Source organism: Rhinoraja longicauda, chromosome 21, assembly GCF_053455715.1.
Source record: "Rhinoraja longicauda isolate Sanriku21f chromosome 21, sRhiLon1.1, whole genome shotgun sequence".
In the NCBI taxonomy this organism is placed as follows: Eukaryota; Metazoa; Chordata; class Chondrichthyes; order Rajiformes; family Arhynchobatidae; genus Rhinoraja; species Rhinoraja longicauda.
In genome coordinates this window covers 9,247,715-9,272,312 of record NC_135973.1, presented here as the reverse complement: position 1 = coordinate 9,272,312, position 24,598 = coordinate 9,247,715, and the positions used below count along the sequence as shown (strand labels likewise).

Below are 24,598 nucleotides of genomic sequence, written 5' to 3'. Positions count from 1 at the left end.
TATTTTCTTATACTTCTTAATCAATATATATATATATATATATATATAACACTAATATAAACGTACAAACTATTCATATATACAGAAATAAGTATCAATCTATTTATATTAGTTATATATATATATATATAGAAATAAATGTATGAACTATATATATAGATATATAACACTAATATAAACGTACAAACTATATATATATATATATATATATATAGTTTGTACGTTTATATTAGTGTATATTAGTTTATATTAGTATATATATATAACACTAATATAAATGTACAAACTATTCATATATACAGAAATAAGTATCAATCTATTTATATTAGTTATATATATATATATATATATAAATAAATGTATGAACTATATATATAGATATATAACACTAATATAAACGTACAAACTATATATATATATATATATATATATAAATAAGTATCAATAGCAGCTCAGCAAAGTTGAAACCCAATGCCGCACCTTGTGGACTCCATCCTCGTTGGCTTCCACCTTTTTCTTAACCTGCATGAGTTGCCACATCTCCTTCACTGGCCCTCCGACCGGCCCGGCGGCGCTGGTGAGCGAGTGCTTGCGGCCACTCGTCTCCGCCTGGCTGCGGGCCATCAGCTCGGGGACGCTGGGCAGTTGCCCCAACACGTTCATGGCGTTCTGCAGCTTGGCCACTTTCTCCTCCAGCTGGTGGAAGAGCGAGACCGACTTGCCTCCTTCCTTCTCCTCCTTGCCCGGGGTCTCGTCCTTAGCCGGCGGCGCTTCATCCTCGGGGACCTTGTCCTTGGACCTTGACTTGGGTTTGATGAACTCCACCTCCACCTCCTGCACCGTCTTCTGCGCGTCCTGCAGGTTCAGGTTCTCCAGGATACCGTGCAGGAGAGCATGCAACGCATTGAAGTTGCACACACCCACCTCGGGGGTGCCGATCGACAGATTGACCAGCTCGTTCAACGTGAATGTGTGTGCCATCTCTTAACCGTGTCTATTGGGACATTAATAGCGCCTTGTGCGAAGCCCACCGCGGAATTGCAACCCAGTTCAGGACACGACCTGGCTGCAAATGGAACCTCATGCGTCCCGGGCGTCTTCCATTCATTCACACCAACTCGCCCAAACAACCTCCCCACCCCTGGCCCGTTACATCCCCTGTTGCTAAGATACCCCCAACGCGGCATGGAAACGCCTTTATTCGGGTTGCCCCTATGTCACCCCAGTTGCCATTGTGGATTGGTGGCTTTGTGTCACATTGTCCCCACACGGTAACTCAACGCAAAATGTTTTGCTTTACGTTTTTTTGTTTTGTTTGCAAAAGGGACAAATAAGAATCAAGGGGAGATGGGAGCCCACCAATGGTCCATTGCAGGCTGAGGAGAAGGTGACAGGATGGTGGGGTTTGCTGCTTAGTCAACAGGAAGGCTCACCCATTGAATCTCACCTTTTCCATCCCAGGAGATGGACTATCGGCTGATGTCTATTATAAACCTACTGACTCCCACGACTATCTGCGCTACTCTTCTTCCCACCCTGCTCCTGCAAAGACCCTGTCCCTTACTCCTAATTATAGACAATAGGTGCAGGAGGAGGCCATTCGGCCCTTCGAGCCAGCACCGCCATTCAATGTGATCATGGCTGATCATTCTCAATTAGTACCCCGTTCCTGCCTTCTCCCCATACCCCCTGACTCCGCTATCCTTAAGAGCTCTATCTAGCTCTCTCTTGAATGCATTCAGAAAATTGGCCTCCACTGCCTTCTGAGGCCAAGATGAAGTGTTCCGTACCAGGAAAAGAAATCCTCCCCCACCCTAGTCTCATCGTTTTCCTACCGAGTTTCACTGTTTGTATCACTCGTTATCACCTTCTCCACAGCCAACAATGGACCATTGTGGGCTCCACCTTTTCTTGATCATCGTTGCTGGTTTCAATTTTTCCTTTTGCACACCTTTCATTCATTTGTTCTTTGCACCTTTTCATATCTCTTGTTTTCCTCTCCCCTGACTCCGAGTCTGATGAAGGGTCTCGACCCGAAACGTCACCTATTCCTTTTCTCCGGAGATGCTGCCTGGCCCGATGAGTTACCGCAGCCTTTTGTGCCTATCTTCGGAGGACTTATAGCATGCATTTGAATATGCCAAAACGCCCTTCCATATCTTTTGGCAGCCCTTGTGTTTCTTTGACAAAAATAAACTGCAGATGCTGCAAATCCAAAACAGAAAAACAGCAAAATAAATGTTGGATGCATTTGAGATTGAGCAGATTGAGCAGCATCAATGGGGGAGAGAAACATTCAATCCTTTCCTCCCCATCTGGACTCGCACCGACATCCATATATGTGTGTGGACATCTTTGATGAAATACATATCACAGATCTGCCGATTCTTTTGGTTCAACACCCCAATGGAACACCACCCCAGCCATTTTCGGTTTTAGGATTTTTCTGCCGTTGGAGTAGACATTATCTCCCGGGTCTTCCTATCAAAGAGTTTATCATGTTTAGTGCCAGCTACCTGGAACCTTACCCCATCTCTCTCCTGAACCGAGCTCACCCTGAGCTTCTGAAGAAGGGTCTCGACCCGAAACGTCACCCATTCCTTCTCTCCTGAGATGCTGCCTGACCTGCTGAGTTACTCCAGCATTTTGTGAAATAAATACCTTTGATTTGTATCAGCGTCTGCAGTTATTTTCTTATATTCACCCTGAGCTCATCCACACTTTATACGTTATACATCCTGTTCGCCGTGTACCATTTGTAAATCCATATTATGCTTACTTTTTCCCAAATATATAACATTTCTTTTCCAAACACTCATGGTGTCATTCTTAATACCCACGACAGCTAAACACCCTTGGCTATGTAGGAAGGAACTGCAGATGCTGGTTTACACTGAAGATGGACACAAAATGCTGGAGTAACTCAGCGGGACAAGCAGCATATCTGGAGAGAAGGAATGGGTGATGTTTCAGGTCGAGACCCTTGTTCAGACTCTGAAGAAGTGTCTTGACCTGAAACGTCACCCATTCCTTCTCCCCAAAGATGCTGCCTGTCCCTCTGAGTTACTCCAGCATTTTGTGTCTATCTTCGGAAAAAACCTTGGCTGTTTACTTTGCCCTTTGTCCTGCATTTAGATGCATGTCCTGCCTGCATTTGCCCAGCTGAAGGTGAGACAGACAATGGACAATCTCTGTCCTTGTGTACCACAAGGACAATTACAATCCAGAGTATGGTGCCCTCTGTCAAAATGATGAAACCAGTCTCTGACAGGACTGTTATTCCAGGCATCAATAACTTACGTTTTCATTATCTGATTATCTTGGTCTGATCGTGATCAATGGAGTTGATGTCCAGAGATAAGATAAGACTATAAGACTGACTGTCCTTAGCATCAAGGCAGCACGTGGGCCAACTATATTGGCTCATTTAAAAAGACACAAAATGCTGGAGTAACTCTGCGGGTCAGGCAGCATCCCACTAAGTTACTCCAGCACTTTGTGCCTATTTTAATAACCCAGCATCTGCAGTTCCTTGCATCTCCATAATGGTTTATTCATTCATTCACAGGACATGGATATGGCTAGTCAAGTCAAGTCAAGTCAATTTTATTTGTATAGCACATTTAAAAACAACCCACGTTGACCAAAGTGCTGTACATCTGATTAGGTACTAAGGAAAAAAAAAGATACAGTAGCACGCAAACAGTTCACAGCGCCTCCTCAATGAGCCTCAAACGCTAGGGAGTAGAAATAGGTTTTGAGCCTGGACTTAAAGGAGTCGATGGAGGGGGCAGTTCTGATGGGGAGAGGGATGCTGTTCCACAGTCTAGGAGCTGCAACCGCAAAAGCGCGGTCACCCCTGAGCTTAAGCCTAGACCGCGGGATAGTGAGTAGCCCCAAGTCGGCCGACCTGAGGGACCTGGAGTTAGAGAGGGGGGTTCGTGTTTGTTACAGTTTACAGAAACTAAAAGTGTTTGTTCTCCATCCCTAATTGCATTCTTAACTGAATAACGTGCAAGGCCTTTTCAGAGAGCAGATAAGTTAACCACATTGTTGTAGGTGTGTAGTCACATGTCGGCCAAACTAGGTAGATCAGAATGTTTCCAAGGAACGTAAATCAAATTAATAAAATAAAACAAGAATAAAAGTCTAGTATCAGTGAGGACATCTCATTAATGCTCTTCTTATTCACTAATATCTTTCAGGCAAAAGCAATCTACTGTCCTTACAGAATCTGATTGACAGTTGACTCGTAAATAACCCTCTGAGATAGCTTTGAAGCAGGAAAGGACAATAAATGTTGTCCTTGCCAGTGATGCCGACAGTATATCCTTCTTAAAATCTGTTTAAGAAGCATTTAGACAGGTACTTGGATAGGACAGGTTTGGAGGGATATGGGCCAAGCGCAGGCAGGTGGGACTAGTGTGATAGGACATGTTGGTCGGTGTGGGTAAGTTGGACCAAAGGGCCTGTTTCCACATTGCATAATTCTATGACTGGCGCCTCATCTGCAACCCTGAACATTTACTCCAATTGGTAAACTATGGTTACAATTTGTGTACCCTGTACAAAATGCATTGCAACAACTCGCCATGGCCAAGTTGTTGATACCTTTCAAACCCAGGGCTTTTACAACCACGAAGGACAAGAGGTGTGGTCACATTAGCAGCATCAGCATTTCTTACAATTTACACAATATTCCATAATTGCAAAGAAATCGGTTGTTTTTCCCATCAAAGTTCCTTACTCCTAGCAGCGTTGTGGGAACTATAAGGCACTGCAGTATAGTTGAAGCTCTCGGGCACCTTTCAAGGAGAACTGGGAACACAGCAAAGAGGGATGTTGACCTTGTTAGCAATCCAGCCACACAAGACCAACCAAATGGAGATTTAGTGTAAGAAAATAATGCAGATGCTGGTACAAATCAAAGGTATTTATTCACAAAATGCTGGAGTAACTCAGCAGGTCAGGCAGCATCTCGGGAGAGAAGGAATGGGTGACGTTTCGGGTCTCGACCCTTCTTCAGACTGATGAGTCTGTGGAATTCTCTGCCACAGAAGGTAGTTGAGGCCAGTTCATTGGCTATATTTAAGAGGGAGTTAGATGTGGCCCTTTTTGCTAAAGGGATCAGGGGGTATGGAGAGAAGGCAGGTACAGGCTACTGAGCTGGATGATCAGCCATGATCATATTGAATGGCGGTGCAGGCTCGAAGGGCCGAATGGCCTACTCCTGCACCTATTTTCTATGTCTATGTCTGAAACGTCACCCATTCCTTCTCTCCTGAGATGCTGCCTGACCCGCTGAGTTACTCCAGCATTTTGTAACTCCAGCATTCAGTCTGAAGGAGGGTCTCGACCCGAAACGTTACCCATTCCTTCTCTCCTGAGATGCTGCCTGACCTGCTGAGTTACTCCAGCATTTTGTAAATGGAGATTTAGAATGCAGATAGAATTGCAAAAGATCAGCAGTTATTATTTAATTGTGATAGTAGTTTCTGGGTTTGATGGGGGGGGAGGAGGAGGAGGTATTTCTGCTAAAAGTAACGGGACTGGGAATTTGGCTGCAGAGCTAGTGGTTCTGGCGGCGGCGCATGCGCGGATGCTGCCCTGCCTGTGGCTTGCTGCGGCGGCGGCGGCGGCGGCGGCGACGACAGGAGCTTCGTCTCACAACACCACCACGACGACGGCTGTGGACGTGGACGTGGACGCCCGGAGAGGTCCGTACTCTTAAATAGAAAGACGGTTTAAAAATAAGCGGCGGAGCTCGTCTTCCTTTTTTTGTTGCTTTTAACCGACATCCCGCGATGCGATGAGCCGACTTGATGCTGAGGAGAACAAGCGGTCGCGTTATCTTCTCCGCGTCGAGGCGGGGGGGGGTGGGGTTTGTTTTGCTGGCGCGGGGCATTGTGGGAGTTGTAGTCCCTCTTGTCAAGTGGTCCCCGCGACTTCCCGGCCAACAGTGCGACAGGCTGAACTACATCTCCCATCCCTCCCCTCACCCCACTCCGCCTCGGCCTGGTGGACAAGACCTTGTGAAGTGTCTAGGCCTTGCAAGTAAGTGACTGGGGGCAATTAGACAGTAGGTGCAGGAGGAGGCCATTCGGCCCCTCGAGCCAACACCACCATTCAATGTGATCATGGCTGATCATTCTCAATCAGTACCCCGTTCCTGCCTTCTCCCCATACCCCCTATCCTTAAGAGCTCTCTCTTGAATGCATTCAGAGAATTGGCCTCCACTGCCTTCTGAGGCAGAGAATTCCACAGATTCACAACTCTCTGACTGAAAAAGTTTTTCCTCATCTCAGTTCTAAATGGCCTTAAACTGTGGCCCCTGGTTCTGGACGTCCCCAACACTGGGAACATGTTTCCAGCCTCTAACGTGTCCAACCCCTTAATAATCTTATATGTTTCGATAAGATCCCTTCTCATTCTTCTAAATTACAGTGTATACAAGCCGGTTGCACTGTTGGACGAGGCAATAAATTATTTGTGTTCTGTAGTGAAGAAGGGACTGCAGATGCTGGTTTACACCAAAGATGCACACACAACACAAAATGCTGGAGTAACTCACAGGGACAGGCAACCAACCGTTCCTCCAGCACTTTTGCACAAGATTTCAGTATCTGAAATCACTGGTGTCTCCATTTAGAAGCAAATCTCAGTGCTTGAGATTCTGGAGTTTGAATATTTAATTAAAATATCAAATGCTATGAGATGTTATAATGCCACGTGAATGCAAGAATGGATAACCAGGAGTATTTATTTTGGTGTGCATCAGTTAATAGTTGCAGTATATTTCCACTATGTTTGGAAATCATATATTTTGTATTTTATTTAGCTAATTCCAGGCTTCACTTCATTTAACGCATGAGATGACAGTCCATTTAATACCTGCAGATGTTCTAATACCTCCTAAATGTAACATTTAAATACAGTTACAATCACCAAGTGAAATGATTATTTTGTGGATGTTATGGTTGATTTAAATGCTGCATATTTCAGGTACTTTCACAATTGAGATCTTCAATTACCTTTTTAAATTACAACGTTGCCTTTAGTTTCAATTTGACACCTTGGTTGTTCAGGTATTTAAATTGTAGGATTAATTCTTGGTAAACTTGGTTTTTATATCTTTCAAGCTATGTTTTATGTATTGCTAAGTGAAAGTGGATTATCTCGATGCACATTATATTTTCACTCAGTTTCCTTGCTCTTTCCAGATGCAAACATTTTGCTGTATAGTCTTCCGCTGTATGCAAATATAATTGCATCAGTTTATCACTTCTAACATTTTTAATATTCAAGTATGGGAATATAATATAAAATTGTTATATGATTTGTGAATGGGAAAAGTAGGAAGGTGGTTTTAGCAGAGATCGAATTTGTAAGGGTTATGGGGAGAAGGTAGCAGAATGGGGTTGAGAGGCAAAGATAGATCAGCTATGATTGAATGGTGGAATAGACATGATGGGCCGAATGGTCTAATTCTGCTCCTATAATTTATGAAGATATGAGGTCTACATACTGCTTTTGCATTCTTTGATCTGGAATCTCCAGTTCTCCCAGGTGTCCTCTTCAGCACCATTCATCAACATGCTTATTCTAAACTGCTGACACTGTCCTAATTGCATCAGCCTTTGGCTTATGAACTTACACTGAAGTTTTTCAGAATGTGGAGATGAAGCTTAGGAACAGAACAGCCTGGTTTTCAAATGATTCCATGACATATTTCTTCTCTGTACTTTAATCTCCTGATTAGTACGGGTGTCAAGGGTTATGGGGAGAAGGCAGAAGATGGGATTAGGAGGGAGAGATAGATCAGCCATGACTGAATGGCAGAGTCGACTTGATGGGCTGAATGGCATAATTCTGCTTCTATCACTTATGACATCCTTAGAATCTCTCCATTCACCTCTCGTTTCTTTTACTTCTGCTGGTCAGGCCCTGGGCTCTGGAACTCTTCCTGAATAATTCTTCTACTTTGTTCTTCTGTATATTGTTAAAAGTATTAACATTAAGGCAATATTCTCCTTTTTGTGGCATCCTGTGAAGTGCCTTGGGATAGACACAAAATGCTGGAGTAACTCAGGGGCACAGGCAGCATCTCTGGAGAGAAGGAATGGGTGACGTTTCAGATCGAGACCCTTCTTCAGACTGATGTCAGGGGAGTGGGCAGTACAGAGATTGATGTCAGGAGAGTGGGTGGTACATACAAGGTTCCTTGGGATATTTTACTCTATTAAAGCCCTGTAATTTGCACATTATAAAAATGATAATTTACAAAATTATCATGTAACAATTAGCAGGGGATAGAATTGCTGTCTCACAGCACTAGAGACTCGGGTATTGTCTATGTGGAGATTGCACATTTTCCCTGTAACCATGTGGGTTTCCTCCAGATGCTCCGGTTTCCTCCCACATCCCAAAGACGTGCAGGTTTGTAGGTTAATTGGCTTCTGTAAATTGCCTCGAGTGTGTACGGAGTGCATGAGAAAGTGGGATAACATAGAACTGGAATGAACAGGTGATCGATGGTCAGCGTGAACCTGGTGGGTTGCAGAGCCAGTTTCCCTGCTGTGCCTTTAAACCAAACTAATCATTGTTGTCCAGAGCAAAACCTTCATGATCAATGAATAAGGTTAGTTTCAAAATGGGGCGGGAGATGGAAATGGTTGCCCATGGTTCTGGGAATTCTCTCTGCAGCCCGCATGGTACCAGAAAGAAATGTGGTGGAATAATTTCTGTTGGTCAGCATGGCTGTAGCTGCAACAACGATAAAAGGTGACATCGTTGTGAAAGTAGCTCATTCACTGCTGGCACCAGTGGTGTGATGTATTTATAGTGTGTGATTTCTGCAGAACTGTGGCATCTTGCTCAGGCTTCATTGGCTGTTCCTCTGTGTATGACCTCATCACCTAAGAAAAACATATTGCTCCAAACAGCTTTATTTCATGGTCCGGAAAACGCATTCTTTGTATCCATTGATGTGCACTTCTCATGTCATTACTAGTGCAGGATGCTGAAAGACTGGACTATGTCTTCTCATGCAGCTCTAGAAAGCAGTCCCTCACCATCAGAAGGAAAATGCAGGATGATGACATTCAGTTAGAAATCAGTAATTAAAAGTAACTCCAGGGTCTGGGTTATCCAAATCACTTTGGACTCATTCAAATGGTGACCTTGTTTTTAAACTCTTGGCACTGAAGGGGAAAAAGAGACTTTGGGGAATCCCCTGATCTTGGAGTAGTGACATTGAGATATTAATCTTTTAACATATTCTATGAGAAATGCAATACCTGCTCAGTATTGCATTGGTATGTGGTTCTGAAGGATAAGTAGAAGAATGATTCAGGAAAGGAATTCCAAACTATGGTCACTGAGCTAAGCTTTTCTTTAAATTTTAGTTGGAATTTCTTGCATTACTAGAAATATTCCTTGTGATGTTATAAAGACCCATTTCAACAGTAGACACAAAAAGCTGGAGTATCTCAGTGAGTCAGACAGCATCTCTGGAGAGAAGGAATAGACTGAAGAAGAGTCTCGATCCGAAACGTCAGGCATTCCTTCTCTCCAGAGATGCTGCCTGTCCAGCTGAGCTACTCCAGCATTTTGTGTCTACCTATGATGATATTTGCTCTTGGTTCCAATGTTTTGTTCCCTTCATTACTCTTCACCAGCTGAGTGCTGGTAAAGAAAGCTTAATTTGGACCTAAAATGAAAATGAAAACACAAACTGCAGATGCTAGAAATCTGTAAGATAAAGACAATAAATGATAAGTCAGGTAGTGGAAAGAGAAACAGTTAGTTTTTCAGAGCAACCATCAGAACTGAGGAGTGAAAGCAAGTTAGTCTAAGTAGCAGAGAAGATGGGAATGGGCAGAAATGGGTGGAAGAAGTTTATCTGTAATAGGGTGAAGTAATGCAGCCATTAATTGGACAGCTAAGCTCTTTTCACCTGGTCAAAATTCTGAAACTCCTTCCAAAGAGAGATGTGGCAAGTTCAGATATCTTTGTAACACAAAATGCATTGATTCAAGGGAAAGACACAAGAGACTGCAGATGCTGAGATCTTGAGCAAAAAAAGAACGTACTGGAGGAACTCGGTGCATCAGGCAGCATCTGCGGAGGGAATGGACCAATGACATTTCGGGTCAGGACATTTCAGACCTCCTGTTGCTATTAGCAGTCTGGAGTAGTGGGAAACTGAAGAAGGGTCTTGACTCTGAGTACCACCAGCACTTTGTTTTATGCATTGATTCAAGGTAGCTCGACTCTATTTGGTACCAGGACAAGCAGGGATGGATGATAAATGGTGCTGTTCCAAGCAAATCCAATTTCATATTTCAAAACTTTAAGTGGATGATAGAATTTTGCTAAGGGCATTGTATGTGATGTACATCTCCTCCTTCACCTGTTTGGGTAACTCATGTCAAACCAAGTAAGATTGGGGACAAAGCTGCTGTTCTTTCTGTGCCTGATCAGTTGCTGAAAGTCTGCCATGAGAAGCAAGTATGCAAGACAAATATAATTTGGTTCTAAAATGGACTCCAGATGAAGATTTATTTTGCAGTCTTATGCTGAGGAAAATTAATGCCAGGTTGTGTATATCTTATTAAGTTCCCTTTGAGAGAAATTCATTTTTTATTCTATTCAGTATAAAATTGAATAAAACTAGCGTGTAAAAATTTCTCTAAACAATATTATATAACTCAGTAAACGCAACCCGGAGAATTTTGCTTTGCAGCACATATGACATGTAGGCAGTTGGCAGTTTATTTTAATCAATTTTTTCCACAGTTTCTCATGAAAAATAATCACTTCTGATTTTTTTGATTGCTTCCAGATCACCACAATGTCTTGTTTTTTAAAAATAAAGACAATTGCTTAAACTGATGCACAAGTAGTTCCCTCGTAAAATAATGTATCTAATCTTTATCTTTGTAAGGCATTGAAAGATTACATGTGTGTGATGGAGATTGAATAATTTGTGTTAAGATGTACGTGAGTTTCAAATTTTATCATGAGCATTGCAAATGTTCGCCTGATAGAATGGTTACAGCAACAAAGGTTAATGCTGGCTCCTAGAAGAAAAATTCTATCAGTCGTATTTTATTCCCCCACCGCCCTCAACTAGAATTGTTTCCCCACAAGTACTAATCCAATTCCCCTTTTGAAAGGGGAATGGCGGGACTGTCATATGTTGAAAGACTGGAGCGACTCGGCTTGTATACACTGGAATTTAGAAGGATGAGAGGAGATCTTATCGAAACATATAGGATTATTAAGGGGTTGGACACGTTAGAGGCAGGAAACATATTCCCAATGTTGGGGGAGTCCAGAACAAGGGGCCACAGTTTAAGAATAAGGGGTAGGCCATTTAGAACTGAGATGAGGAAAACTTTTTCAGTCAGAGAGTTGTGAATCTGTGGAATTCTCTGCCTCAGAAGGCAGTGGAGGCCAATTCTCTGAATGCATTCAAGAGAGAGCTAGATAGAGCTCTTAAGGATAGCGGAGTCAGGGGGTATGGGGAGAAGGCAGGAACGGGGTACTGATTGAGAATGATCAGCCATGATCACATTGAATGGCGGTGCTGGCTCGAAGGGCTGAATGGCCTCCTCCTGCACCTATTGTCTATTGAAAGGCCTGATTGCAAAAGGTGGTGGGAATAGAATTAGAAAGTGAGTTCCAGGAGTCAAAGTAAAATAATTTCTCCTCTTCATTCCAGAACTTTTTAATCTATGTATTGGTCCTTGAATGGTCTTCCAATGGGTTTAACTTTTCTTTAGTTTAGGAAACAAATATTCATAATCTTGTGCACCTGTCAAATATCCTCCTTCCATTACCTAGATATCAAACCCAGTCTTTCCATTCTAACTTTTCATAGTTGAAGTCACTCCTTGCCATAATTCTTTTCCTTGCCATCTAAAATCTTTCAATTTTCCAAAAGTGTAGTAACTGAGACTGCATTTCAGTCCATCACATCCATCTAACAGTGTAGTCACAGAGATCCATTTGTGGGGAAACCAGAGTCCTCTTCTGAGACATGAGTCACACAAGGGAACTTTAGGTGTGTAAACATGACCAAGTTCAAGAAAGTTCTGGAGTCCTACCACCTCCCACTATCTGAAGAGCTGCTGCCAGATTCATAGTATGGACTCTGTGTATCCCAATGCGCATTGGACAAGTTTTCTTGTGCTACGAGTACAAGAAAATGTAGGAAGCCTTATCAGCGTCAGCACATGGCTGTCCTTGACCTCACTAAAGCCTTTGACTCTCAATTGGGAGGAACTGTCGGACATCCTCCTCCAATTTGACTGCACATAGAAATGTCTACAAGTCAAGATACTAACTAAAGGGTCTATAACAGCCAATCTCATTGAAGACCTGTGTCAAACAAGGCTACATCTTTGTCCCAGCACTTTTTTACTATGTTTCTTGCTGCAGTATTTCATTCATCTCCAACAAACATCTCTTTGGAGTTCAGCTAACCATCAGAACTAATGAGAAGAGTTGCACAGGAAGGAACTGCAGATGCTGGTTTATACCCAAGATAGACATAGAGTGCTAGAGTCACTCAGCAGGTCAGGCAGTATCTCTGGAGAAAATGGATAATTGACATTTCAGGTTAGAAGATGGGTTCCAACCTGAAATGTAGCCCATCCTTTTTCTTCAGAGATGCTGCCTGACCTGCAGAGTTACTTCAGCACTTAGTGCCTATCATATCATATCATATATATACAGCCGGAAACAGGCCTTTTCGGCCCTCCAAGTCCGTGCCGCCCAGTGATCCCCGTACATTAACACTATCCTACACCCACTAGGGACAATTTTTACATTTACCCAGCCAATTAACCTACATACCTGTACGTCTTTGGAGTGTGGGAGGAAACCGAAGATCTCGGAGAAAACCCACGCAGGTCACGGGGAGAACGTACAAACTCCTTACAGTGCAGCACCCGTAGTCAGGATCGAACCTGAGTCTCCGGCGCTGCATTCGCTGTAAAGCAGCAACTCTACCGCTGCGCTACCGTGCCGCCAATCTAATGAGAAGAATGGTTTGGCTTATTTCAAAAGTTCTATATGAAAGTATTAAAAGGGCTGAAAGATTTCACACACAAGGTTAGATTGCATAAACTGGGATTATTCTCCTTTGGAGCAAGGAATGCAAAGAGAAGTGTCTAATAGTGTATTAGATCATGAAAGGTTTAGACTGGATGCCTAGAGGGAACCAGCTGTTGCCCAGCTGTTCCTGTTAGCGGATGGGTCAATAGCTGGGGACAGATTTTGTATTTAAAAGGGATGTTGTTAGAGTTCATCCCATGCTATCAGACAACAAAAACACATTAGACACCTTAAGGAGGTAACAATACCTTTTTATTCACGCATGCGGGAGTGGGAGAGCAACTCCGAGCATGTCCTTTGTGGTCCCACTCAATTGAATTGTGCACAGAGAGTACATTTATACCCAATTATTCAGGGTAGTTAATCACACACGTTCCTCAGCACATTCCTCTGCCAGTTCAGTCTGAAGAAGGGTTTCGACCTGAAACGTCACCCATCCCTTCTCCCCGAGATACTGCCTAACCTGCTGAGTTACTCCAGCATTTTGTGATACCTCTACCAGTTCTTATCTTGTCCTTCTGTGTGGTTTCACTTAGCAATCGGGTGTCTTATCGTTTTAGTCACAACACCTTGGATCTGTTTCTTTTGTTATGCACAACATCGCAATTTCAGTTAATCACAGGATTTTATCTTGTTTGCATATATTTCTTGCCTGTCATTCCTCTCCTGTTCTAAAATTCTTTCATTCCCTCCTTTTATCATTATACGATAACAATTAAAGTCCCAGCAAAGCACAGAGTGGTCGGATACACTGTATTACAAATGTTAATTAAAAACAGTCACAATCTGAGGTCGAGGGGACAGTAACTTGATCTTCTCACGGCTCGTCCCACATGGACATGTTAAGAACTTTGTCGCAGCCCATATACCAGATTATTTCCCCAGGTCCAGCCCATCCGGGCCAGCCCTAGGACAAAAAGGAGGGTCAATAGCCGCATTATTCTTTCTTGGTTTTCCAATCCGTTTGCAGTCAGTCAGATGTATTCAACGGGGGTGGGCTTCAATCTTCACGGCAGTGGGTGTTGTCAGCACTCGGTAGGGTCCCTAACAGCATGGTCCCAATTTCTTCCGATCCCCAGTTCCTCACCAGTACGTAGTCTACTGGTAGTATGGATTCGGCCCCGTGTTCAACTGGTAGTGGCTCTGTGCCTCTCGTACCTGGGAATGCAGGACCGGTGTTGTTTCCTCGGCAGGAAACCAGATCGACCTCAGACGAGGGACCGCGGCGTTCCCGGGAACTTGCTCGGGAGTTCAGACTCAAAGGATCCGATAGTGGAATTTTACTCCCTTCGAGATCCCGGTCAAACCGCAGCCGCTTACTCAGTCGTCGGAGATGGTCCCAGCGAGATCCTGTCGACTAGGCCAATGTTAAAGTTCATCCCGCGCTATCAGACAACAACAACACATTAGGCAACTTAAGAAAGTAGCAATACCTTTTTATTCACGCATGTGGAAGTGGGAGAGCAACTCTGAGTATGGCTACATACTCGTTGTCCCTCGTGGTCCCACTCAATTGAATAGTGCACGACAGTACATTTATACCTGAGTATTCACGGCTAGTTAATCACACACATTCCTCGACCAGTTCTTATCTATTCTGGCACCAGTTCTTGTCTGGATCAAGACGTTTTTCTGTGTGGTTTCACTAAGCAATTGAGTGTCTTATATTTTTAGTCACACCACCTTGGATCTGTTTCTTTTGTCATGCAGAACATCACAATTTCAGCTAATCACAGGATTTTATCTTGTTTCCACATATTTCTTGCATGCGTCATTCCTCTGCAGTTCTAAAATTCTTTCAATGTGGGAATTTTTAAACACAGATAGTTGTGGTTTTGTCACATAGGATGTGTAGACAAATATTTTGAGCTTTAAAAAATGGGGATGGAATAGGTCATTGAGAATGTAATTTGCAGAACTGGGGCGGCACGGTGGCATTGCGGTAGAGTTGCTAATTCACAGTGCCAGAGAACTGGGTTCCATTTGAATGTGGGTGCTGTCTGTTTGGTTTGTATGTTCTCCCTGTGGCTGCATGGGTGATCAGGTTTCCTTCCACATTCTAAAGATGTACAGGTTTGTAGGTTAATTGGCTTGGTAAAATTGTAAATTGTCTCTAGTTTGTAGGATAGTGTTGGTGTGCGGCGATCGTTGGTCGGCGCAGACCGGGAGGGCCAAAGGGTCTGTTTCCGCGCTGTATCACTAAACTCCAGGCAAGGAGCAGGTGAATGGGACTGACAACGTTGTCTCTTCCAGGGACCAACATATACTCCATTTTGAAGGGCCTCCTGGGTATTGATTGAATTGCCATTTGAAGTTGCATGATTTTGGAGTTCTGATTTTAATTTTAATCATTTGCAGGGGACAATGTCAGAAGAACCACCTCCTCCGTACCCTGGGGGGCCTTCTGCTCCACTGCTTGAAGAGAAGGGAGGACAATCAGCACCAACAGGTACAAATAGAGTATGTAATGTAAAGGAACTGCAGATGCTGGTTTATATCAAATATGTAGACAAAATGCTGCAGTAACTCAGCAGGTCAGGCAGCATCTCTGGAGAGATTGGATAGGTGACGTTTTGGGTTGGGTCCCTTCTTTTTTAAAAAACACATTCTAACTAACAGTTTAATGAAAATAGACACTTCTACTGGCATACAAATAACAAAATATTTAAATGTCTTGGAAGAGTTTGATCTGTTTTTGATGTGAAATTAATAATTGTACCAGTCGTTCTGCTTTCATTGACATGGAACTTAAAGTGATCTTGCAGTGGTTGAAGTTAGAATTGAAAGTTTAAGTTAAAGTGGATGTAACTGTTCTGATCATTTTATACCGTTTTGATGTATTTAAATAACGATCAATCTTTATTTTATTGTCAATAAGTAAAAATATTGTCCCATTTTTCCCTTTAATACCTTGTTCTGGGTGAAAAGGCAGATCCTGAGTTTGAATATGTGCAATAGCATTTCAGGCTGAAGATAGACACAAAATGCTGGAATAACTCAGCGGGTCAGGCAGCATCTCTGGAGAAAATGGATAGGTGATGTTTCGGGTGGGGACCCTTCTTCCTATACCAAAGATGAACACAACATTTCAGGCTGGGCTCACAAAGAGATTCACTTGCATCAGTGTTTATTCCACCTGCTTATCCATAAACAGAAATCGTCCTCAGAGAGTATGGCAAATTGGAGCAACACAAAGATACAAGATCTGCCATAAAATAATATAGGTAGTATTTTATTGATGGTTTCAAAAATGAACTGTCTTAGAGTAAATACTGTAAGAGATTTGGACATCAGATAAAGAATTTGGGATTGACAATTTGTTGCTTTTTATATTACAGTAATTTACAATGCAGATTTGTTTACAGTTTCTTCAGGGTATATGTTGCATCCTACTGCTCCTCCTGCCACCATTCAATCTCAAGGGTATTTTATCCCACCAGAGGTTGGACCACCTCCTTATGAGCCAATGGCACAACCAGGATTTGTACCACTTCATACACCTGCAGAAGGTGGTATGCCAATGCTGCCACAAGGTAACTTTCATTGATGCGATTATGGAATTTATTAACAGCACTGAATTGTTTTGTTAGTGATTTTCACCATTCTGTGGTGAGGTAAAGTTCAATTGATGTATGCTAGGGATGAGTTTGCTCTGCCATAGTTTTGTCAGAAATGTATGGGAAATGGCTGCTTTATTTGAATTTGCCATAAGCAGATTAATAGATTAAAAAATGTTAATAAACGAGTAACTACCAGCAATTTGTTTAATGCCCTTTTTTCCGTTTTGCCTCTGAATGGATAACATAAAATGATCTATTGTACAATTTTCTGTGTTCAGTGCTTGTCTTTTGAAATGGACCAAGGGAGCCATATCTTTGGGCTTCATTGGAGTAAATAACTTAATGGTATCAATTGTACTTCTTGCAAGCACTGGGCACTGTGCTCTGACACTAGGAATGGAACTGGAGACCCAAACAATTGAGATGACATTGTAGAGTTCACACTTTGAACAAGTATGGTAAAATCTAAACTTAGTTTTGTGCAGTCATAAAATGTCGTAATGGATAGATTATTTCACGACAGAGAAACATTAGTAATTTTCACTTGAGTTTGTTGTGTGTAATCATAGAATGGTAAATCAGAGACCAGCCCTTTTGAGGAGCAATCTCGTTGTCCCACTTGTGGTTTCCTTCCCACATTTGAGGTTATTTTTCCCCATATCATTTATAACATATAACATATAACATATAACAACTACAGCATGGAAACAGGCCTGTCCGGCCCTACCAGTCCACGCCGACCATTCTCCCTGACCTAGTCTCATCTACCTACACTCAGACCATAACCCTCCAATCCCCTCCTATCCATATACCTATCCAATTTACTCTTAAATAATAAAATCGAGCCAGCCTCCACCACTTCCACCGGAAGCCCATTCCATACAGCCACAACCCTCTGAGTAAAGAAGTTCCCCCTCATGTTACCCCTAAACCTTTGTCCCTCAATTCTGAAGCTATGTCCCCTTGTTGGAATCTTCCCCACTCTCAAAGGGAAAAGCCTACCCACGTCAACTCTGTCCGTCCCTCTCAAAATTTTAAAAACCTCTATCAAGTCCCCCCTCAACCTTCTACGCTCCAAAGAATAAAGACCCAACCTGTTCAACCTCTCTCTGTAGCCTAAGTGCTGAAACCCAGGCAACATTCTAGTAAATCTCCTCTGTACCCTCTCCATTTTGTCGACATCCTTCCTATAATTTGGCGACCAGAACTGCACACCATACTCCAGATTCGGCCTCACCAATGCCCTGTACAATTTCAACATTACATCCCAACTTCTATACTCGATGCTCTGATTTATAAAGGCAAGCATACCAAACGCCTTCTTCACCACCCTATCCACATGAGATTCCACCTTCAGGGAACAATGCACAGTTATTCCCAGATCCCTCTGTTCCACTGCATTCCTCAATTCCCTACCATTTACCCTGTACGTCCTATTTTGATTTGTCCTACCAAAATGCAGCACCTCACACTTATCAGCATTAAACTCCATCTGCCATCTTTCAGCCCACCCTTCCAAAAGGCCCAAGTCTCTCTGTAGACTTTGAAAATCTACCTCACTATCAACTACTCCACCTATCTTAGTATCATCTGCATATTTACTAATCCAATTTGCCACACCATCATCCAGATCATTAATGTAAATGACAAACAACAGTGGACCCAACACAGATCCTTGGAGCACTCCACTAGACACTGGCCTCCAACCTGACATACAATTGTCAACCGTTACCCTCTGGTATCTCCCATTCAGCCATTGTTGAATCCATCTTGCAACCTCACTATTAATACCCAACGATTTAACCTTCTTAATCAACCTTCCATGTGGAACCTTGTCAAATGCCTTACTGAAGTCCATATAGACAACATCCACAGCCTTGCCCTTATCAATTTCCCTGGTAACCTCTTCAAAAAATTCAAGAAGATTTGTCAAACATGACCTTCCAGGCACAAATCCATGTTGACTGTTTCTAATCAGGCCTTGATTATCCAAATAATTATATATATTGTCCCTAAGTATCTTTTCCATTAATTTTCCCACCACAGACGTCAAACTAATAGGTCTATAATTGCTAGGTTTACTTTTAGAACCTTTTTTAAACAAAGGCACAACATGCGCAATGCGCCAATCTTCCGGCACCATCCCTGTTTCTAATGACGTTTGAAATATTTCCGTCATAGCCCCTGCTATTTCTGCACTAACTTCCCTCAATGTCCTAGGGAATATCCTATCAGGACCTGGAGACTTATCCACTTTTATATTCTTCAAAAGTGTCCGTACCTCCTCTTCTTTAATCCTCCTAATTTCCATCACTACTCTACTTGTTTCACTTACCTCACATAATTCAATATCCTTCTCCTCGGTAAATACCGAAGAAAAGAAATTGTTTAATATCTCCCCCATTTCTTTCGGCTCAGCACATAGCTGTCCACTCTGACTCTCTAATGGACCAATTTTATCCCTCACTATCCTTTTGCTATTGACATATCTGTAGAACCCCTTGGGGTTTACTTTTACATTACTTGCCAAAGCAGCCTCATATCTTTTTTTCGCTTTTCTAATTTCCTTTTTAAGATTCCTTTTACATTCTTTATATTCCTCAAGAACCTCATTTACTCCCTGCCGCTTATATTTATTGTATATCTCCCTCTTTTTCCGAAACAAGTGTCCAATTTCCCTGGAAAATCACGGCTCTTTCAAATTATTATTCTTTCCTTTCCACCGAACAGGGACATAAAGACTCTGTACTCTCAAAATTTCACCTTTAAATATCCTCCATTTCTCTATTATATCCTTTTCATAAAACAACAATTTCCATTTCACTCCTTTTAAATCCTTTCTCATCTCCTCAAAATTAGCCTTTCTCCAATCCAAAATCTCAACCCTTGGTCCAGATTTGACCTTCTCCATAATGATATTGAAACTAATGGCACCATCAAACAACACATTATCAACTATAATCAATGGTATAGATGTTTTCGGGTTATTTTTCAGGAAGTGGTTTGTTGTCTGAGAAATACTTGGAGATTGGAAGTAGCTTGTATCAAATTTATTGTTCTTCTATTTTATGACTAATCTTTTTCAGCCAGTCTGCAAAACTGTAACACCTCATCACAAACTATTTTGAGTAAATCTCCACTGCTCTAGGCTTAATGATGAACATTGAGAATAACGGGGTGAAAAATACTGTGAAATTACTATTGAAAATCTTCATCTTCTTGATGTATACATCAGACCTTTTTATGATAATTCAGTCATCTCCCATGTTGCCAAGTAATCTTCCTTTTTATGTTTTTTCACTGAACTAAGTTTCAAGTAAATATAAAAAATTCTGGATAATTCTGGTTGTTGCGGCAACAGAAGCAGAGCTGATGTAGTATCTGTTGTTAAGAATGTGCAGATTGGGAGCAGGCGTAATCTGTGTGGTCCTTCGAGCCTCTTCCATCATAGCACATAAATAAGAATTATGAAGGGGCCATTCAGCCCAAGCTTCTGCCACGTCTCTTTAAATTCCTCCTCTTTTACTTCGTTGTAACCTATTCACTCTCTCGTTCGTTAACACTCCCCTCATTCTGCCAGTAGTCCACTGTGGGTGACCCAATTAATCTATAAACTATCTCATCTTTGGGATGGGGAAGGAGATTGGAGCGCCTGAGGAATGTACACTGTTGGTACATAGTACCAGAGGTCAAGATTAAACCTGGGTTGCTGTAGCTCTGGGACAACTGCACTGCCTGCAACACCTCTACACTACCCCATCCCCATGCTGTAGCATGTAATGTGACCAGAACATTACATAACACTGCAGGGTTTACAATGTCCATGACTCTATTGACACTGCAAGTACCCCAGAAGTGGCTAAGCAGCATCTTATGTAAAGCAGGATTATTTGTGTTTTTCCATAAAGTTTTAATTCCCCCAACCATTATTTGGGTGGCACAGCTGACCGAGCCGATGCCTCACAGCACCTGGTTCAACCATGACCTGGGATGCTGTCTGTGTGGAGTTTGCACGTTCTTCCTGTTTCCTCCAGGTGCTCTGGTTTCTTCCCACATCTCAAAGGCGTGTGAGTTTGTAGGTTAATTAGCCTCTGCAAATTGCCCCCTGTCGTGAAGGGAATGGATGAGAAAATGGGATAACGTAGAACTAGTGTGAATGGGTGATTGATTGTCAGCTTGGACGGTGGGCCGTCTGAACTAAAATTGAAGTTTAAAAGACAAAGCTATTGATTTCTTCATAATATTAACACATTTTGTTTTTTTGGTCCCTTTTAACAGGTTACTACCCAGCTGCTGGGCATTACCCACCTCCGGGTCACTTTGTACCCCCAGGTCCCTACGTACCCCCTCCTGGGCACTATCCCCCTCACAGTGGACAAACAGCAACTGTTATAGTTCCCCCTGGTGCAGCAACGACAGTGACCGTACTGCAGGGGGAGATGTTTCAAGCTGCACCTGTGCAGACAGTGTGCCCTCATTGCCAGCAGGCCATCACAACCAAGATCACATATGAACTAGGCTTGCTCAATACTTTATTCTGTCTCTTCTGCTGTTTTATGGGGTAAGTAACTCTCATTGACTGTATTCAATTCTTATTTTTAAGTATTCTAATTTTAGTTTAGTTTATTGTCACGTGTACCGAAGTACAATGAAAAGCTTTGGTGGCTTGCTAACCAATCAGCGGAAGGACTGTACATGATTACAATTGAGTACAGATACATGACAAAGGGAATAGCATTTAGTGCAAGGTAAAGGCCAATTAAAGATAGTCCAATTGTCTCCAGTGAGGTAGATAGTAGCTCACGATTGCTCTCCAGTTTTTGATAGGGTGATTGAGTTTCCTGATAACAGCTAGGAAGAAATTGTTCACAAATCTGGAGATGTGTGTTTTCACACTTCTGTACCCTTGCCTTGTGGGAGTGGGGAGAAGAGGGTGACCGGAGACTCATCCTTAATTATGCTTGTGGCGTTACCGAGGCAGTGTGAAATGTAATTGGAGTCAATGGAAAGATAGTTGGTTTGTATGATGGTAAAAGCGAACTGTTATTTTCAGATGCCCTCCTTTCAACCTCTCGGGAGAAAAGGAATAGGCGTCTTGTCTGTCTGATCTATTTTATTACCGTATTAAAATAACTCTTTCTTCCTTGTAGGAATGAGGGAATCCTGCAGTTAGGAAATTAATATAATCCAATTCCCCTTTGTTCACTCATTGCACCCAGTCAGTAATAGGGTATCTGGATCAATTTTATTATTTGCCCCTGGATCTGCAATTTTCCTTCCTGTAACTTGTATAACTCCGGTATTGGGACAATTTATCTTTTGAAAGAAATAACGCAGAAACAACACTTTCCTGTGCTGTAAGACATTACCATTAATTTCTGACGAAGATTACTTTGATTGAAACTCTCCACAGCACATTTCACCTCTTAACCATTAATTATTCCATTCTTGCGAGAGCAAAAAATATTTGATTTTCCATTTCATCTGCAATGTTCTTGCCCATTTCATGTGTTGTAACTGATGTATGGTCATGGTAAACTTCTACAAAACTTCTATTTTGTTTTGATCCAGGTGCGATTTGGGCTGCTGCTTAATCCCATGCTTGATAGATGACCTGAAGGATGTGATGCATACTTGTCCAAACTGTAAAGCCTATATATATACATACAAGCGTGTGTGTTAACACCGACCCTTAAAATTATAATGCCAACTCTTTTTTTGTTTCAATTTACACACATAGTGATGCAGCATTGTCTCGTGCTGTTTAACAAACTGTGAGGGCCTTATCTGCAGAACATACAAGTTGAACTATTAATGTATTAACAATGAAGTTTAAATCTCCCAACTGAAAAACCAAAACACAATATTTAATTGCACTTAAAGTAGTGAAATTGCCAGCTAAAGAAACTTATGGCTAATAACTTTTTGAAAACTATATTCAGTGTGGAATCATGAGTCAGTTGTATATTGATGTGGATTATTGTGCTGAGTAGTGTGAATTAAGGATAAATAATTAGTTTAGGGTATCAAAAATCAGCCTTCCGTCCCAAAATATTGCCTGTTGCAGCAATATTTTTGTGATGTTTATATTTAATATGTACAGTTTAATATAAATCTATTAATGTGCTCTATAGAAAATACAGTTGGAGTGCATTCTTTAAACCCCAGGGGAAATGGTTTTGGCGTCTGGCACGTGTCACTGCTTAATGGGAGCACATGCATGGGTGTGTTTTGTAACATGACATGCATTCTTGTCATTGAATACTTGCAATTGGTATGTGGTTTTATTTTGTTCAAAAATCCATCCCGATACAGGGCTGAGACTGAATTTCTGAACTGTCGTTAGTTGCCGGAAAGGAACCAAGGTTAAAATGAAGGCTAATGTTAGAAACAGCATTTGGAAGAGATGAAGGTTTTAATCTGCTAAAATGTGAACTTGGCACGTTTCATTGCTGCCTTTCTAATTTAGATTAAAACAAAGCATTAAAGGTTCTGAGCCATGACAAATGTGTTATCGTGATTATGGTGAACTCGTGTCAGTCCAAATTATTTTAATGGAACTTTAACAGAGGATATTTTTTTAAAAATAACATCACCTGTAAGCTTTAAGTCTAAACATGTAGCTTAGATTTTGTGGATCCAAACAAGGTTCCTTCCCAGTTTGAGGAATATTGTCTGTTAAGGATTACTGTCAGGGTCTCCTGAAATGTTCTTTATAGTAGTGTTTTGAAATATTGTACAGTGCAGAAATCTTGGATATATTCAGAATATAAATGTGGTAAAATAACTATGTGCAGTTTGCAAGTATTGCCTTTGCTAAGACTCTGCTGCACATATAAACTTGCACTTTGCTTGAGTGTTTCTACTGTACAATTTGCATTATGAACTTGGGAAATTATAACAAATGCTCTTCTGGTCTGAAAATATATTACTGGAATAGAAAAGTAGTAGAAAATACACTTATTTTTCAGAGTGCAGAAGGGGTATGCATGTGGCTGACCTTTTTCTGCCCACCATGTTGTAGCTTAATGCATTTAATCAACTCAACACTTTTGGATTGATGAGAAGTGGCAATTATTGCTTATTGGGAAACATTTCAGTACTTTGAAATATTAATAATATTTCAACTTTTTTTGCTTTAAACTGAGCTTTTCCGATACCGCCACACAATCATGGGTGGATCAAACTTGCCTAGATTTAAGTTCAGAAGTAGTTTCTTACTGTCAGGCGTTGGGAATCATTGGAAGGATATCAGCAGGTTACTTGCACGTATATGGACACAAAGGACTGGAGTAACTCAGCAGCTCAGGGAGCATCTCTGAAGAACATGGATAGGTGATGTTTCAGATTGGGACCTTTCTTCAGACTGATTATGGGGGGGTGGGAGAAGAAATCTAGAAGAGAAGAGAGGCAGGACAAAATGTGGCAGCTAATAGGTGGCTTTTGGTAAGCAGTTGGTTGGAACAAAGGCCAGAGATAAAAGCAGGTGTGAGACAGGGTTGATGAATTGCAAATTGTGAACCGATGGGAGTGAAGAGAGAGTCGGGGGGGGGGGGGGGGGGGGGGGGGGGGGAATATAAAGTGGGTTGTGGGGGAGAAAGGGGTTAATGGGGGGGGGGATTAGTAGAAGGTGTTGTTCCTCCAATTGCATGTGGCTTCACTCTAGCCATGAAGGAGGCCAAGGACAGAAAGGCATCCTCCGTTGCCAGAGTCAGGCCTTTTACTAACTGGAGGAACAGCACCCCTTATTCCACTTGGGTAGCTTGCAACCCAACTAACTGTATGAGCATTGAATTCTCCAATTTCAGGAAAACGGGGAAAATACCTGGGAAAGGGCTTGGTTGGGAAGGGAGGAGTGAACCAAGGTGTTGTGGAGGGAGCGGTCCCTGTGGAAGGCGAAAAGGGATGGGGCTAG

General features: G+C 42.0%; 2 protein-coding genes across 3 annotated transcripts in view; one reads left to right on the top strand and one right to left on the bottom strand.

Annotated features, from left to right (window-relative positions):
- The window catches only part of LOC144604176 (uncharacterized), a 56,082-nt gene extending 55,101 nt beyond the window's left edge, over positions 1-981 (bottom strand). Inside the window, exon 1 of the mRNA XM_078418382.1 lies at positions 481-981. Coding sequence (XP_078274508.1) covers positions 481-981 — 501 coding nt within the window. The remainder of the gene's footprint in view (positions 1-480) is intronic.
- A 4,628-nt stretch (positions 982-5,609) lies between these two features.
- Positions 5,610-24,224, top strand: cdip1 (cell death-inducing p53 target 1). Of its 2 annotated transcripts, none has more exons than XM_078417711.1 (5): positions 5,610-5,717; positions 15,482-15,572; positions 16,489-16,656; positions 20,962-21,244; positions 22,255-24,224. In XM_078417711.1, the coding sequence occupies exons 2-5, from the start codon at positions 15,488-15,490 to the stop codon at positions 22,364-22,366; spliced, it is 648 nt and encodes a 215-aa protein (XP_078273837.1). In that variant the 5' UTR covers positions 5,610-5,717; positions 15,482-15,487; the 3' UTR covers positions 22,367-24,224. The 2 variants fall into 2 exon arrangements, with proteins under 2 accessions (XP_078273837.1, XP_078273838.1); XM_078417712.1 differs by lacking the exon at positions 5,610-5,717 and adding an exon at positions 5,991-6,054.
- The last annotated feature ends 374 nt before the right edge of the window (positions 24,225-24,598 follow it).